The following is a 17,248-nucleotide window of genomic DNA, read 5'->3' on the forward strand; positions in this document are numbered from 1 at the left end:
CAGAAAGTGAAGTGTTATGACAGTATGATTTATATACGTTGTTTTTGTAGAGAAAAAATACTGTACGTGTTTAATCATTTCTGAACAGTTTTACATGTTCAAGTGTCATGCGGTGTTCATGTTTTAGACTCTGAGGGCCGCTGTTGATCAGTGAAATAAATTCTGTCCAGTGTTGTCAGTCAGTGGAGTCCCCTCCCTATCATTGCGCTCCACCAGAGGAGAGGGAAAAACTCTCTACGCTTCATACGAGGCGGGGCGCGACACAGACACCCTCGCTCTGATCAATATATAAGAAAGATATAGTGAAAATAGGCTAGGTTAAAGCAAAACATCTACTTATTTCCTCACCGTTTCTCTGGATCCAGTATAAGGAATATTCGTGTTGGATTTATTATTTGTTAGCGATGGCATTTGAAGGATTCCATCAACCCCAATGCTTAAGATGGCGTTTGTGTGGACTACGGTGGCAAGTACTTATTTTTCTCCTGTATCTCAATCATATTGTCAGAGGCCAAATCCGGTATTCCATTCCGGAGGAGATGAAGAAAGGCTCTGTTATCGGTAACGTAGCTCAAGACCTGGGATTAGATTTGAAACGTCTCGGAGCGGGCAGGGCCCGTATCGTGACCGGAGAAAGCATTCAGTACACAGAGCTGAAGACAGACAAAGGGATTCTAGTCGTGAGCGAGAGAATAGACCGAGAGCAGCTTTGTGGCGACGTCACACCGTGTAGCTTCAGCTTCGAAATCATTCTAGAAAACCCTATTGAACTGCATCGTGTTGTTGTGGAAATTCTTGATGTGAATGATCATGCCCCGACCTTCCAAAATAGTGACTTAAAATTAGAAATAAGTGAGTCAGCCACTATAGGTGCGCGCTTTATATTAGAGAGCGCAGAGGACCCCGACGTAGGCGTTAATGATTTACAGAAATATGTATTAACACCAAATGACAATTTTGTTTTAAAACAACTTGCCAATCCAGATGGTAGTAAGTACGCTGAGATGATTCTTCAGGAACCGTTAGACAGAGAGGAGCATCCTCGTCTCTCTTTAAAGCTAATCGCTGTAGACGGTGGAAATCCGCAGAGATCTGGCTCAGTAAATATAGAGATCACTGTCCTAGATGTAAATGACAATGCGCCTGTGTTTAACCAGTCAGTGTACAGGGCAACTGTGATGGAAAACGCTCCAAAAGACACCTATATCACCACCGTGAATGCCAGCGATGCCGACAGTGGATCAAATGGACAAATAACATACAGTTTTTCAAAATTGAAGGGTAGCATAGCGGATATATTTGTCATAGATAAGGATATAGGAATCATATCCGTTTTGGGGCATATCGATTTTGAAAAAGATAAGAAATATGATATTAGAGTAGAGGCTAAAGACCAGGGCGGATTCACAGACACCAGCCAAATTGTCATTGAAGTTATTGATGTTAATGACAATGCACCAGTTATAAACGTCATGTCTTTCTCCAGCCCTGTGTCTGAAGATGCTCCTCCTGGAACTACGATAGCCGTTATTAACGTCAAAGACGCTGATTCAGAGAGGAACGGACAGATTACATGCACTACAAATACTAACCTCCCGTTCAAGATCAAATCGTCGATAACAAGTTATTACAATTTGATCTCTGATAAAGGTTTTGACCGAGAAACGACTCCAGAATACAACATAACAATTACAGCGACAGATTCTGGTTCGCCTCCTCTCTCTAGCGCCAGGACTTTACACCTTAGAATCTCTGATGTAAATGACAATGCCCCATTGTTCGATAAAGGACTCTACTCTGCTTACGTCACAGAGAATAACTCTCCTGGAATGTCCATATTTACTGTCAGCGCGCGGGACTCTGACTGGAATCAGAACGCGAGAATATCGTACCTGTTGGAGGACACGCAGATCAGTGGAACTCCAGTCTCTACTTATATATCAATTAACTCTGAAACAGGAGTTTTACATGCGGTGCGCTCCTTTGATTATGAACAAATTAAACAGCTTAAACTCGTGGTTAAGGCGCAAGATGGAGGCTCCCCTCCACTCAGTAGCAATGTGACTGTGAAAATAATGATCCAGGACCAGAACGACAACGCGCCTCAGGTTCTCTATCCAGTCCAGACTAGCAGCTCTCTGGTGGCTGAAATGGTGCCTCGTTCAGCAGATGTGGGCTATCTTGTTACTAAAGTGGTGGCTGTTGATGTGGACTCTGGACAGAATGCCTGGCTCTCGTATAAACTGCAGAAAGCGACAGACAGGGCGCTGTTTGAAGTGGGCTTACAGAATGGGGAACTAAGAACTGTACGCCAAGTCAATGATAAAGATGCTGTGAAACAAAGGCTCACTGTTGTAGTGGAGGACAACGGGCAGCCCTCTCGTTCAGCTACAGTCAATGTTAACGTGGCGGTGGCGGACAGCTTCCCTGAAGTGCTCTCGGAGTTCACTGACTTTACGCACGACAAGGAGTACAATGACAACCTGACTTTTTACTTAGTCTTGGCTTTGGCTGTAGTCTCATTTCTGTTCATCACATGCTTAGTGGTTATTATATCAGTGAAAATATACAGATGGAGACAGTCTCGCATCCTCTATCATTCCAACCTCCCGGTTATTCCGTATTATCCACCGCGTTACGCAGACACTTTGGGGACAGGAACTCTACAGCACGTGTACAATTACGAGGTGTGCAGGACGACTGACTCCAGAAAGAGTGACTGTCAGTTCACCAGACCCTGTAGTCAGAACGTACTGATAATGGACCACAGTTCTACAGGGACGATGCAGCGGATGCAGAACGAAAAGAACATCCTGGATGAACCAGACTCCCCATTAGAGGTGAGTTTATTGGAGTTTAACAAAGTACCTTTTTTTGTTGTTGAGTAGATCTTAAAAATATAATTTATTTTCTATTTGCAACTATTTTCATCTGGTGCCTGACACTTTGTCTATATCTCAGAGGTTGGGTTGCTCTCTCTTCGCAATATTACAGTGTTATTTCAAGGATAATGTATTTATTTATTTTCCTATGAAAAGGTTTTGGCTCGTGTTGTATGTCTGCTGAGTTGTATGTCTGCTGAGCTTGTTGAAATGTATTTCGAACTGAGCAGAAGTGCTTGTGATATATTGGTCATTCTGTAGCGCTGTAATGCAGTTTCAGAACCACCCTGTGAGGACAGCGACCCTCCTGTCTTTATTGCAGAAGGGGGCTGCTTCGCTCTCTCACGCAGTGTAGTATTCCTGGTTCTTACATCAGTCTATTGGACAAATGTCGCTATAGATTTTAGCATTTACGAATCATATTACTTTCAACATAGGCCCTATTAGTTTTGGTTTGTAGTGCTCTTTCGTAGTTTGGACGGTTGTGGAATCCTCTTTTTCGCACGATCCATTCTGAAGTTGATGGGGTGGTGGAATTTTTTGGTAGGCTATAAAATTGTCGGTATTTTTTTTTTTCTTCATATAATTGTAGAGATGAAACATGTATTTATTTCGATTGCAGAAAGTGAAGTGTTAAGACAGTATGATTTATATACGTTATTTTTGTAGAGAAAAAATACTGTACGTGTTTAATCATTTCTGAACAGTTTTACATGTTCAAGTGTCATGCGGTGTTCATGTTTTAGACTCTGAGGGCCGCTGTTGATCAGTGAAATAAATTCTGTCCAGTGTTGTCAGTCAGTGGAGTCCCCTCCCTATCATTGCGCTCTACCAGAGGAGAGGGAAAAACTCTCTAAGCTTCACACGAGGCGAGGCGGGGCGCGACACAGACACACTCGCTCTGATCAACATATAAGAAAGATATAGTGAAAAGAGGCTAGGTTAAAGCAAAACATCTACTTATTTCCTCACCGTTTCTCTGGATCCAGTATAAGGAATATTCGTGTTGGATTTATTATTTGTTAGCGATGGCATTTGAAGGATTCCATCAACCCAAATGCTTAAGATGGCGTTTGTGTGGACTACGGTGGCAAGTACAGATTTTTCTTCTGTATTTCATTCATATTACCAGTGGACAAATCCGGTATTCCATTCCGGAGGAGATGAAGACCGGCTCTCTTATCGGTAATGTCGCTCAAGACCTGGGATTGGATTTGAAAAGGCTACGAGCGGGCCGGGCTCGTATCGTGACCGGAGAAAGCATTCAGTACACAGAGCTGAAGACAGACAAAGGGATTTTAGTCGTGAGTGAGAGAATAGACCGAGAGCAGCTCTGTGGCGACGTCACACCGTGTAGCTTTAGCTTCGAAATGATTCTAGAAAATCCCATCGAGCTGCATCGTATTACAGTGGAAATTCTAGATGTAAATGACCATGCTCCTGCATTTCCCATAAAAGACGTACAATTTGAAATTAGCGAGTCAGCTACTGTCGGCGCGAGATTTCTGCTAGAGAGTGCAGTGGATCCCGATGTAACACTTAACGCCCTACAAAATTATATTTTAACTCCCAACCATAATTTTGTTCTAAAGCAACATACGAATCCAGACGGTAGTAAATATGCAGAGATGGTCCTCCAGAAACCGTTAGACAGAGAGGAGCATCCTCGTCTCTCTCTAAAGCTAATCGCTGTAGACGGTGGAAATCCGCAGAGATCTGGCTCAGTAAATATAGAGATCACTGTCCTAGATGCCAATGACAATGCGCCTGTGTTTAACCAGTCAGTGTACAGGGCTACTGTGATGGAAAACGCTCCAAAGGGAACTTATATTACAACGGTGAATGCCAGCGATGCAGACAGTGGATCAAATGGACATATTTCCTACTATTTTTCAAAGTTGAAAGGGAATATAGTTGATATATTTACCATTGATATGTTGACCGGTTCTATTTCTGTTTCAGGCCAGATAGATTATGAGAAAGATAAGAAATACGAGGTTAGAGTAGAGGCTAAAGACCAGGGTGGTTTAACAGACTCTAGTAAAGTCGTCATTGAAGTTCTTGACATAAATGACAACGCACCAGTTATAAACGTCATGTCTTTCTCCAGCCCTGTGTCTGAAGATGCTCCTCCTGGAACCACGATAGCCGTTATTAACGTCAAAGACGCTGATTCAGAGAGGAACGGACAGATTACATGCTCAGTAGATGATAACCTCCCGTTCAAGATCAAATCGTCTTTAAGCAGTTATTATACTTTGATCTCAGATAAAGTTTTTGATAGAGAAACGACTCCAGAATACAACATAACCATAACAGCGACAGATTCTGGTTCGCGTCCTCTCTCTAGCGCCAGGACTTTACACCTTAGAATCTCTGATATAAATGACAATGCCCCATTGTTCGATAAAGGTCCCTACTCTGCTTACGTCACAGAGAATAACTCTCCTGGAATGTCCATATTTACTGTCAGCGCGCGGGACTCTGACTGGAATCAGAACGCGAGAATATCGTACCTGTTGGAGGACACGCAGATCAGTGGAACTCCAGTCTCTACTTATATATCAATTAACTCTGAAACAGGAGTTTTACATGCGGTGCGCTCCTTTGATTATGAACAAATAAAACAGCTTAAACTCGTGGTTAAGGCGCAGGATGGAGGCTCTCCTCCTCTCAGTAGCAATGTGACTGTGAAAATAATGATCCAGGACCAGAACGACAACGCGCCTCAGGTTCTCTACCCAGTCCAGACTAGCAGCTCTCTGGTGGCTGAAATGGTGCCTCGTTCAGCAGATGTGGGCTATCTTGTTACTAAAGTGGTGGCTGTTGATGTGGACTCTGGACAGAATGCTTGGCTCTCCTATAAACTGCAGAAAGCGACAGACAGGGCGCTGTTTGAAGTGGGCTTACAGAATGGAGAAATAAGAACTATACGTCAAGTCAATGATAAAGATGCTGTGAAACAAAGGCTTGTTGTTCTAGTGGAGGACAACGGGCAGCCCTCTCGTTCAGCTGCAGTCAATGTTAACGTGGCGGTGGCGGACAGCTTCCCTGAAGTGCTCTCGGAGTTCACGGACTTTACGCACGACAAGGAGTACAATGACAACCTGACTCTTTACTTAGTCTTGGCTTTGGCTGTAGTCTCATTTCTGTTCATCACATGTTTAGTGGTTATTATATCAGTGAAAATATACAGATGGAGACAGTCTCGCATCCTCTATCATTCCAACCTCCCGGTTATTCCGTATTATCCACCGCGTTACGCAGACACTTTGGGGACAGGAACTCTACAGCACGTGTACAATTACGAGGTGTGCAGGACGACTGATTCCAGAAAGAGTGACTGTCAGTTCGCCAGACCCTGTAGTCAGAACGTACTGATAATGGACCCCAGTTCTACAGGGACGATGCAGCGGATGCAGAGTGAAAAGAACATCCTGGATGAACCAGACTCCCCACTAGAGGTGAGTTTATTGGATTTTAAATAACGTAGCTCATGTTGTTGGAGTACATCTTAACAATGTGCCCATTTTCCATTTCAAACTATTCTCCTCTGGTGCTTGAATCTTTTTTTCGGTATCTCAGAGGTTGGGGTTGCTCTCAAGTCTTTGCAATATTATAGCGGTAAATCAAGGATTATGTAATTTTTTTGTTACCTATGAAAAGGTTTAGGTTCGTGTTGTATGTCTGCTGAGCTTCTAGAAATGTATTTCGAACTGACCAAACTTGCCTGTGATGTAGGCCTATTTGTTACTCTGTAGCGCATTCATCTTGTTTCAGCACCGACCTTTTCGGACAGCGACTTTATACTGCGGCTTCCTCGCTCTCTCGTACTATGCTCTTCGCTCCCTTGTTCTTATACCTCTGTCTATTGAACAAATGTCTCTATAAATTTTAGCCTTTACGAAGCATGTTACTTTCAACCTACATCGATGTTGGTTTGTTGTGTTCAGTCGTGGTTTGTACGGTTGTGGAATATTATTTTACGCATGATCCAATAAGATGTTGATGGGATAGTGACAATTTTAGTAGGCTACAAAATAGTAATTTGCTTCATTTGTTGGTCATAGCATTGTAGAGATGAAACCTGCATTTATTTAGATTCCAGAAAAATAAGTATTAAGACAATATGATTTTGAATTATTTTAGAAATCAAATAATACTGTCCAGTGTTTAAAATAATTTATGGACGGTTTTGCATGTTCAAATATAATCTGGTGTTCATGTTTTAGACTCTGAGGGCCGCTGTTGATCAGTGAAATAAATTCTGTCCAGTGTTGTCAGTCAGTGGAGTCCCCTCCCTATCATTGCGCTCTACCAGAGGAGAGGGAAAAACTCTCTACGCTTCATACGAGGCGGGGCGCGACACAGACACCCTCGCTCTGATCAACATATAAGAAAGATATAGTGAAAAGAGGCTAGGTTAAAGCGAAACATCTACTTATTTCCTCACCGTTTCTCTGGATCCAGTATAAGGAATATTCGTGTTGGATTTATTATTTGTTAGCGATGGCATTTGAAGGATTCCTTCAACCCAAATGCTTAAGATGGCGTTTGTGTGGACTATGGTGGCAAGTACTGATTTTCGTCCTGTATTTTAGTCATGTTGTCAGTGGACAAATCCGGTATTCCATTCCGGAGGAGATGAAGAAAGGCTCTGTTATCGGTAACGTAGCTCAAGACCTGGGGTTAGATTTGAAACGGCTCCGAGCGGGCAGGGCTCGTATCGTGACCGGAGAAAGCATTCAGTACACAGAGCTGAAGACAGACAAAGGGATTCTAGTCGTGAGCGAGAGAATAGACCGAGAGCAGCTTTGTGGCGACGTCACACCGTGTAGCTTCAGCTTCGAAATCATTCTAGAAAATCCTATTGAGCTCCATCGTATTACTGTGGAGATTCTAGATGTAAATGATCATGCTCCTGCTTTTCCAAATAAATATATACATTTTGAAATCAGCGAATCGGCTACCGTTGGGTCGCGATTTCTGTTGGAAAGTGCAGAGGACAATGATGTAGGGCTCAACGCCCTACAGAATTATGTTTTAACTCCGAACGATAATTTCATTCTAAAACAGCATGCGAATCCAGACGGTAGTAAATATGCTGAGATGTTCCTCCAGAAACCGTTAGACAGAGAGGAGCATCCTCGTCTCTCTTTAAAGCTAATCGCTGTAGACGGTGGAAATCCGCAGAGATCTGGCTCAGTAAATATAGAGATCACTGTCCTAGATGCCAATGACAATGCGCCTGTGTTTAACCAGTCAGTGTACAGGGCCACTGTGATGGAAAACGCTCCAAAAGGCACCTATATCACAGCCGTGAACGCCAGCGATGCAGACAGTGGCACAAATGGACAAATCACATATAGCTTTTCGAAGTTGAAGGGGAGCATTGCTGATATTTTCATAATAGACGAGAAAACAGGAATCATATCTGTTTCGGGACAGGTAGATTATGAGAAAGATAAGAAATACGAGGTTAGAGTAGAGGCTAAAGACCAGGGTGGTTTAACAGACTCTAGTAAAGTCGTAATTGAAGTTCTTGACATAAATGACAACGCCCCAGTTATAAACGTCATGTCTTTCTCCAGCCCTGTGTCTGAAGATGCTCCTCCTGGCACCACGATAGCCGTTATTAACGTCAAAGACGCTGATTCAGAGAAAAACGGACAGATTACATGCTCAATAGATGATAACCTCCCGTTCAAGATAAAATCATCCTTAACTAGTTATTACAATTTGATCTCTGATAAAGGTTTTGATAGAGAAACGACTCCAGAATACAACATAACAATTACAGCGACAGATTCTGGTTCGCCTCCTCTCTCCAGCGCCAGGACTTTACACCTTAGAATCTCTGATGTAAATGACAATGCCCCATTGTTCGATAAAGGTCCCTACTCTGCTTACGTTACAGAGAATAACTCTCCTGGAATGTCCATATTTACTGTCAGCGCGCGGGACTCTGACTGGAATCAGAACGCGAGAATATCGTACCTGTTGGAGGAAACGCAGATCAGTGGAACTCCAGTCTCTACTTATATATCAATTAACTCTGAAACAGGAGTTTTACATGCGGTGCGCTCCTTTGATTATGAACAAATAAAACAGCTTAAACTCGTGGTTAAGGCGCAAGATGGAGGCTCTCCTCCTCTCAGTAGCAATGTGAGTGTCAACATTTTAATCCAAGATCAGAACGACAACGCGCCTCAGGTTCTGTACCCAGTTCAGACTAGCAGCTCTCTGATGGCTGAAATGGTGCCTCGTTCAGCAGATGTGGGCTATCTTGTTACTAAAGTGGTGGCTGTTGATGTGGACTCTGGACAGAATGCCTGGCTCTCGTATAAACTGCAGAAAGCGACAGACAGGGCGCTGTTTGAAGTGGGATTACAGAATGGAGAAATAAGAACTATACGCCAAGTCAATGATAAAGACGCTGTGAAACAAAGGCTCACTGTTGTAGTGGAGGACAACGGGCAGCCCTCTCGTTCAGCTACAGTCAATGTTAACGTGGCGGTGGCGGACAGCTTCCCTGAAGTGCTCTCGGAGTTCACTGACTTTACGCACGACAAGGAGTACAATGACAATCTGACTTTTTACTTAGTCTTGGCTTTGGCTGTAGTCTCATTTCTGTTCATCACGTGTTTAGTGGTTATTATATCCGTGAAAATATACAGATGGAGACAGTCTCGCATCCTCTATCATTCCAACCTCCCGGTTATTCCGTATTATCCACCGCGTTACGCAGACACTTTGGGGACAGGAACTCTACAGCACGTGTACAATTACGAGGTGTGCAGGACGACTGACTCCAGAAAGAGTGACTGTCAGTTCGCCAGACCCTGTAGTCAGAACGTACTGATAATGGACCCCAGTTCTACAGGGACGATGCAGCGGATGCAGACTGAAAATAACATATTGGATGAACCAGACTCCCCACTAGAGGTGAGTTTATTGGACATTTTCTAATTTAGCACATTGTTTTGGAATACATTTCTGGAATGTGTCTTTTTGCATCTATTGTGCTCTGGTGCATGGCTAATTTACTCGTTTGGCTCTCTTTCTGCTCATCTCTGTAGGGTTAAACTTATATCAGCTACTACGCGTTTTACTGTTAGATTTGGCTTGTGTATTCCTGCTGAATTGGTAGGGACTGACTTCGAACTGAACAAGAATATCAAGTGCTACAATAGTAAGGATGTAGCGTTGAATTGCCATTTCAGAACCACACTGTATGGACAGCGCCACTTCTTTCACGCAGTGTTTGCTTTACCTTTTCCAACTGCTGTCTAAATTGATCAGGTGTCACTATACCTTTTCATGTGTGTTTAGGGTTAGTCCTATACCAACCAAAAATCTCTCAATACAGGTATTTTACTGTATTTTTCAGCAGACGGTTGTTCCATGGAAAAGTTTTATGCACGATCAAGTCTCGGGCTTAGAGGATGTTCTCATGTTCCTGTATCAAATGATTCGGCTATGTTCCCTGTTGGTCTTATTTTAGTAATTGGACATGGCATGTATATAGATTGTTCATGCACATACCACAGTGCTTCTAATTGTGACATTTTGGAAAGAAAATAATGCTGGACAATGTTGAATAATTTCTACACAGCTGTACATTTTTTTTTTTTTACATGTTTTGGACTCTGAGGGCCGCTGTTGATCAGTGAAATAATTTCTGTCCAGTGTTGTCAGTCAGTGGAGTCCCCTCCCCTGTCACTGCGCTCTAGCAGAGGAAAGGGAGAGACTCTGCGCTTCATACGAGGTGGGGCTCGACAGAAAGACTTTCGCTCTGAGCCATTAACATAGATCAGAAAAGGACAGTGAAAATAGGCTAGATTGAATCGAAGCGTCAACTAGTATTTGCTCACTGTTTCTGAGGATACCCTTTACGGAATATTCTTGTGGACTGTATTATTTGTTGGCTATGGAATATGAAGGATTCATTCAACCTAAATGCGTAAGATGGCGTTTGTGTGGACTACGGTGGCAGGTACTCATTTTTTTCCTGTATTTCAGTCATATTGTCAGTGGACAAATCCGTTATTCCATTCCGGAGGAGATGAAGAAAGGCTCTCTTATCGGTAACGTAGCTCAAGACCTGGGGTTAGATTTGAAACGTCTCCGAGCGGGCAGGGCTCGTATCGTGACCGGAGAAAGCATTCAGTACACAGAGCTGAAGACAGACAAAGGGATTCTAGTCGTGAGTGAGAGAATAGACCGAGAGCAGCTTTGTGGCGACGTCACACCGTGTAGCTTCAGCTTTGAAATTATTTTAGAAAATCCCATCGAATTACATCGTGTTACAGTTGAAATTGTGGATGTAAATGACCATTCACCTGTTTTTAAGAATAATCATATCAAATTTGAAATCAGCGAATCTGCTACTCTTGGCTCTCGTTTTGTGCTGGAGAGTGCAAAGGATCCCGATGTGGGAGTTAATGGACTACAGGAGTATGTTTTAACTGAAAATGACAATTTCGTTCTGAAACAACATTCGAATCCTGACGGTAGTAAATTTGCAGAAATGATTTTACAAAAGCCTTTGGATAGAGAAGAGAATCCTCGTCTCTCTCTCAAACTAATCGCTGTAGACGGTGGAAATCCGCAGAGGTCTGGCTCAGTAAATATAGAGATCACTGTCCTAGATGCCAATGATAATGCGCCTGTGTTTAACCAGTCAGTGTACAGGGCTACTGTGATGGAAAACGCTCCAAAAGACACCTATATCACCACCGTGAATGCCAGTGACGCAGACAGTGGTTCCAATGGTATAGTGATGTATTATTTTTCGAATTTGAAAGAAAACTTGGCAGATATATTTGACATTGATGAGACAACTGGCAAGATATCTGTTGTTGGACAAATCGATTTTGAAAAAGATAACAAATATGAAATTAGAGTTGAGGCCAAAGACCAAGGTGGCTTGACAGACCTCGGTAAAGTTGTCATAGAAATAGTTGACATAAATGACAATGCCCCAGTCATAAACGTCATGTCTTTCACTAGCCCTGTGTCTGAAGATGCTTCTCCTGGAACCACGATTGCCGTTGTAAACGTTAAAGATGCCGATTCAGAGAGAAACGGACAGATTACATGCTCTGTAGATACTAACTCGTTCAAGATAAAATCGTCGCTAAGTAGTTATTATACGTTGATCTCAGATGTAGCTTTTGACAGAGAAACGACTCCAGAATACAACATAACCATTACAGCAACAGATTCTGGTTCGCCTCCTCTCTCCAGCGCCAGAACTTTACACCTTAGAATATCTGACGTAAATGATAATGCTCCATTGTTTCATCAGAGCTCATACTCTGCTTACGTCACAGAGAATAACTCTCCTGGAATGTCCATATTTACTGTCAGCGCGCGGGACTCTGATTGGAATCAGAACGCGAGAATATCGTACCTGTTGGAGGACACGCAGATCAGTGGAACTCCAGTCTCTACTTATATATCAATTAACTCTGAAACAGGAGTTTTACATGCGGTGCGCTCCTTTGATTATGAACAAATAAAACAGCTTAAACTCGTGGTTAAGGCGCAAGATGGAGGCTCTCCTCCTCTCAGTAGCAATGTGACTGTGAAAATAATGATCCAGGACCAGAACGACAACGCGCCTCAGGTTCTGTACCCAGTCCAGACTAGCAGCTCTCTGGTGGCTGAAATGGTGCCTCGTTCAGCAGATGTGGGCTATCTTGTTACTAAAGTGGTGGCTGTTGATGTGGACTCTGGACAGAATGCCTGGCTCTCGTATAAACTGCAGAAAGCGACAGACAGGGCGCTGTTTGAAGTGGGCTTACAGAATGGAGAAATAAGAACTATACGCCAAGTCACTGATAAAGATGCTGTGAAACAAAGGCTCACTGTTGTAGTGGAGGACAACGGGCAGCCCTCTCGTTCAGCTACAGTCAATGTTAACGTGGCGGTGGCGGACAGCTTCCCTGAAGTGCTCTCGGAGTTCACTGACTTTACGCACGACAAGGAGTACAATGACAACCTGACTTTTTACTTAGTCTTGGCTTTGGCTGTAGTCTCATTTCTGTTCATCACGTGTTTAGTGGTTATTATATCAGTGAAAATATACAGATGGAGACAGTCTCGCATCCTCTATCATTCCAACCTCCCGGTTATTCCGTATTATCCACCGCGTTACGCAGACACTTTGGGGACAGGAACTCTACAGCACGTGTACAATTACGAGGTGTGCAGGACGACTGACTCCAGAAAGAGTGACTGTCAGTTCACCAGACCCTATAGTCAGAACGTAATGATAATGGACCCCAGTTCTACAGGGACGATGCAGCGGATGCAGAACGAAAAGAACATCCTGGATGAACCAGACTCTCCATTAGAGGTGAGTTTATTGGAGTTTAAATGGTATTGCACATTGGCTTGGAATATATCTCTATCTACATTGCCTTTTGTGAAAATGTCAACTATTTCGTTCGGTGCCTTTAGGTTAATTTATTGTGTATGTCTAGTCTACAGTGTACAGTGTAGGGCTAAATCATTTCTGATTAGCTTCGGATTTTATACTATGCCTGCTGATTTTTTTGTTTGTTATGATTTTGAATTTACAATTCTATGTTCGATGGTGTAATTTGAACAGTCCTGCGCTTTAAGAGCATTTCAGCACCACTGTGTGCTGACAGCGCTGCTTCTGTCATGAGCAGCAGAGGTCTGCTCCGCTCTCAGGCAGCGTATACTGTCTCTCGTTCAAACTACTGTCTTTTGCTCAATAGTCACTATAGAGCCAGTGTAGCCGTTTTTATAGCTAGTTCTGTACCAAGCAAAGTGCTCTCAACCAGTGCGACATGCTGTCTGCATGTTGCCGTACTGTTCAGTAATGGTTTTGTGCGCCCTATCCATGGAACATTTTTACCCACGATCTAAACTAAGGTTTAGATGATATGGTGGCATGTTTTACAATCAAATGTTTACCGTTCACTCTGTTGGTCATCGTTATTTTAGTAGTTGTACGTGGCGTTTTTTTATTATTATTATAGATAGCAGTACAGTGCTGTACAATTTTGAAACATTTCTACCCAGTTGTATATGTCCACATATCTGGTGTTCATGTTTTTGACTCTGAGTGCCGCTGTTGATCAGTGAAATAATTTCTGTCCAATGTAGTCAGTCAGTAGAGTCCCGTCCCCGCCTCTCCTATCACTGCGCTCCAGAGTAGAAAGAGAGACTGCGCTCCATACGAGGCGGGGCACAACAGAGAATCACTCGCTCAAACAGATACGCTAAGAAATAGCCTGGATTAAAATAACAGTTTCACTGTCAGTAATCTCCTTTCTCACCGTTTGAGGATACAGTAGGCTGAAAGGAATAGTCGTGTTGGATTTATCTTTGTTGACTATGGTATCTGAAGGATTCCTCCAACCTAGATGCGCAAAATGGAGTTTGTGCTGTGGACTGCGGTGGCAAGTACTTTTTTTCCTACTGCATTTCAGTCATATTGTCAGTGGTCAAATCCGGTATTCCATTCCGGAGGAGATGAAGAAAGGCTCTCTTATCGGTAACGTAGCTCAAGACCTGGGGTTAGATTTAAAAAGACTCCGAGCGGGCAGGGCCCGTATCGTGACCGGAGAAAGCATTCAGTACACGGAGCTGAAGACGGACAAAGGGATTCTAGTCGTGAGTGAGAGAATAGACCGAGAGCAGCTTTGTGGCGACGTCACACCGTGTAGTTTCAGCTTCGAAATCATTCTCGAAAATCCGATGGAGCTCCACCGTGTAACTGTTGAAATCCTTGATATTAATGATAATGCACCTATTTTTCGAAAGAATGAAATCAAATTTGAGATAAGTGAATCAGTTATACTCGGGTCGCGTTTTATGTTGGCCAGTGCCGAGGACGCAGATGTAGGTAACAATGGTCTGCAGAAATATATTTTAACGCCGAATGATAATTTCGTTTTGAAACAACATGCAAATCCAGACGGTAGTAAATATGCAGAGATGGTCCTCCAGAAACCGTTAGACAGAGAGGAGCATCCTCGTCTCTCTTTAAAGCTAATCGCTGTAGACGGTGGAAATCCACAGAGATCTGGCTCAGTAAATATAGAGATCACTGTCCTAGATGCCAATGACAATGCGCCTGTGTTTAACCAGTCAGTGTACAGGGCTACTGTGATGGAAAACGCTCCAAAAGACACCTATATTACAACTGTGAATGCCAGTGACGCAGACAGTGGATCTAACGGGCTAATTACATATTATTTTTCCAACTTGAAAGAGCACCAATCAGACATATTTCACATGGATGAGACAACTGGCACAATGACACTTGTAGGGAAAATAGATTATGAAAAAGACAAGAAATATGAAATGATGATTGAGGCGATGGACCAGGGAGGTTTAACCGACTCCAGTAAAGTTTTAATCGAGATTGTTGACGTCAACGATAATTCTCCCGTTATAAACGTCATGTCTTTCTCCAGCCCTGTTTCTGAAGATGCCCTGCTGGGAACAACTATAGCGATAATCAATGTGAAAGACGCTGACTCGGAGAGAAATGGTCACGTTACGTGTTCAATTGACAACAACCTCCCATTTAAGATCAAATCCTCATTGACTAACTATTATACTGTAATCACAGATTCAGCTTTCGACCGAGAGACTACGCCAGAATATAATATAACCATAAAGGCGACAGACTCGGGTTCACCTCCTCTCTCCAGCGCCAGGACAATACACCTTAAAATCTCTGATGTAAATGACAATGCTCCATTGTTCGACAAAGGCACCTACTCTGCTTACGTCACAGAGAATAACTCTCCTGGAATGCCCATATTTACTGTCAGCGCGCGGGACTCTGACTGGAATCAGAACGCGAGAATATCGTACCTGTTGGAGGACACGCAGATCAGTGGAACTCCAGTCTCTACTTATATATCAATTAACTCTGAAACAGGAGTTTTACATACATCATGTTCCTTTGATTATGAACAAATTAAACAGCTTAAACTCGTGGTTAAGGCGCAAGATGGAGGCTCTCCTCCTCTCAGTAGCAATGTGAGTATCAACATATTAATTCAAGACCAGAACGACAACGCGCCTCAGGTTCTGTATCCAGTCCAGACTAGCAGCTCTCTGGTGGCTGAAATGGTGCCTCGTTCAGCAGATGTGGGCTATCTTGTTACTAAAGTGGTGGCTGTTGATGTGGACTCTGGACAGAATGCCTGGCTCTCGTATAAACTGCAGAAAGCGACAGACAGGGCGCTGTTTGAAGTGGGCTTACAGAATGGAGAAATAAGAACCATACGCCAAGTTAATGATAAAGATGCTGTGAAACAAAGGCTCACTGTTGTAGTGGAGGACAACGGGCAGCCCTCTCGTTCAGCTACAGTCAATGTTAACGTGGCGGTGGCGGACAGCTTCCCTGAAGTGCTCTCGGAGTTCACTGACTTTACGCACGACAAGGAGTACAATGACAACCTGACTCTTTACTTAGTCTTGGCTTTGGCTGTAGTCTCATTTCTGTTCATCACATGTTTAGTGGTTATTATATCAGTGAAAATATACAGATGGAGACAGTCTCGCATCCTCTATCATTCCAACCTCCCGGTTATTCCGTATTATCCACCGCGTTACGCAGACACTTTGGGGACAGGAACTCTACAGCACGTGTACAATTACGAGGTGTGCAGGACGACTGACTCCAGAAAGAGTGACTGTCAGTTCGCCAGACCCTGTAGTCAGAACGTTCTGATAATGGACCCCAGTTCTACAGGGACGATGCAGCGGATGCAGAGTGAAAAGAACATCCTGGATGAACCAGACTCCCCACTAGAGGTGAGTTAATTGGAGTTAATCTCTGCAATCTGTCCTCTGTATCTATTAATTTTCAATTGTGCTCCGGTGTGGATTTATTCGGTTTGCTCCCTCTGTGACTTACTTACTTTCTGGGCTAATTCAGCTACTACGCATTCTTTATGGGCTTTCTTTTGGCCGTATATGCCTGTTGAGTTGGTGGGAAATTATTTCAAAGTGATCATGAATGCTAAGCGCCACAATAGTAAGTAAGGCTGTATCGCTGTAAGACTATGGCAGCACCCCTCCGTGTGTACCGCGCCACTTTTAGTGCGCAACAGTATGCTCTCCTCTCTCTCACTCTCTATGCTGAGCCTGGTTCCAACTTCCTTATATGGATCAAGAGTCACTATACATTTTACCCATGTTTACAGTTAGTCATATAACAAACAAAATCACTTTTAAAACAAGTGTTTTGCTGTAATTGATGGTTTGGACCGCTGTTTCATTGGCATGTTTACGCACGATCCAATCTGGGGCTGAGAAGATAGGCTGGCGTGTTTTACTATTAAATGATGAGGCTACTACTTCCCTTC

The 17,248-nt window shown here is 43.2% G+C and overlaps 3 protein-coding genes across 7 annotated transcripts in view; all 3 read left to right on the forward strand.

Annotated features, from left to right (window-relative positions):
- The window catches only part of LOC106604876 (protocadherin gamma-C5), a 190,867-nt gene that overhangs the window by 44,593 nt on the left and 129,026 nt on the right, over positions 1 to 17,248 (forward strand). Inside the window, exon 1 of one of the 5 annotated variants that reach the window (XM_045718190.1) lies at positions 262 to 2,840. The exons of 3 other annotated variants lie outside the window; for them this stretch is intronic. In XM_045718190.1, coding sequence (XP_045574146.1) covers positions 405 to 2,840 — 2,436 coding nt within the window. In that variant the 5' untranslated portion in view covers positions 262 to 404. Of the gene's footprint in view, positions 1 to 261; positions 2,841 to 7,223; positions 9,828 to 17,248 lie in introns of those variants that run through there. One more of the 5 variants, XM_045718191.1, reaches the window with a different exon arrangement.
- On the forward strand, positions 3,020 to 6,385 carry LOC123743100 (protocadherin gamma-A3-like). The gene has a single exon (XM_045718213.1). The coding sequence runs from the start codon at positions 3,911 to 3,913 to the stop codon at positions 6,368 to 6,370; it is 2,460 nt and encodes an 819-aa protein (XP_045574169.1). The 5' UTR covers positions 3,020 to 3,910; the 3' UTR covers positions 6,371 to 6,385.
- On the forward strand, positions 10,577 to 16,703 carry LOC123743228 (protocadherin beta-16-like). The gene is made up of 2 exons (XM_045719387.1): positions 10,577 to 13,446; positions 15,879 to 16,703. The coding sequence occupies exons 1-2, from the start codon at positions 10,813 to 10,815 to the stop codon at positions 16,701 to 16,703; spliced, it is 3,459 nt and encodes a 1,152-aa protein (XP_045575343.1). The 5' UTR covers positions 10,577 to 10,812.

This window comes from Salmo salar, chromosome ssa05 (assembly GCF_905237065.1).
Source record: "Salmo salar chromosome ssa05, Ssal_v3.1, whole genome shotgun sequence".
In the NCBI taxonomy this organism is placed as follows: Eukaryota; Metazoa; Chordata; class Actinopteri; order Salmoniformes; family Salmonidae; genus Salmo; species Salmo salar.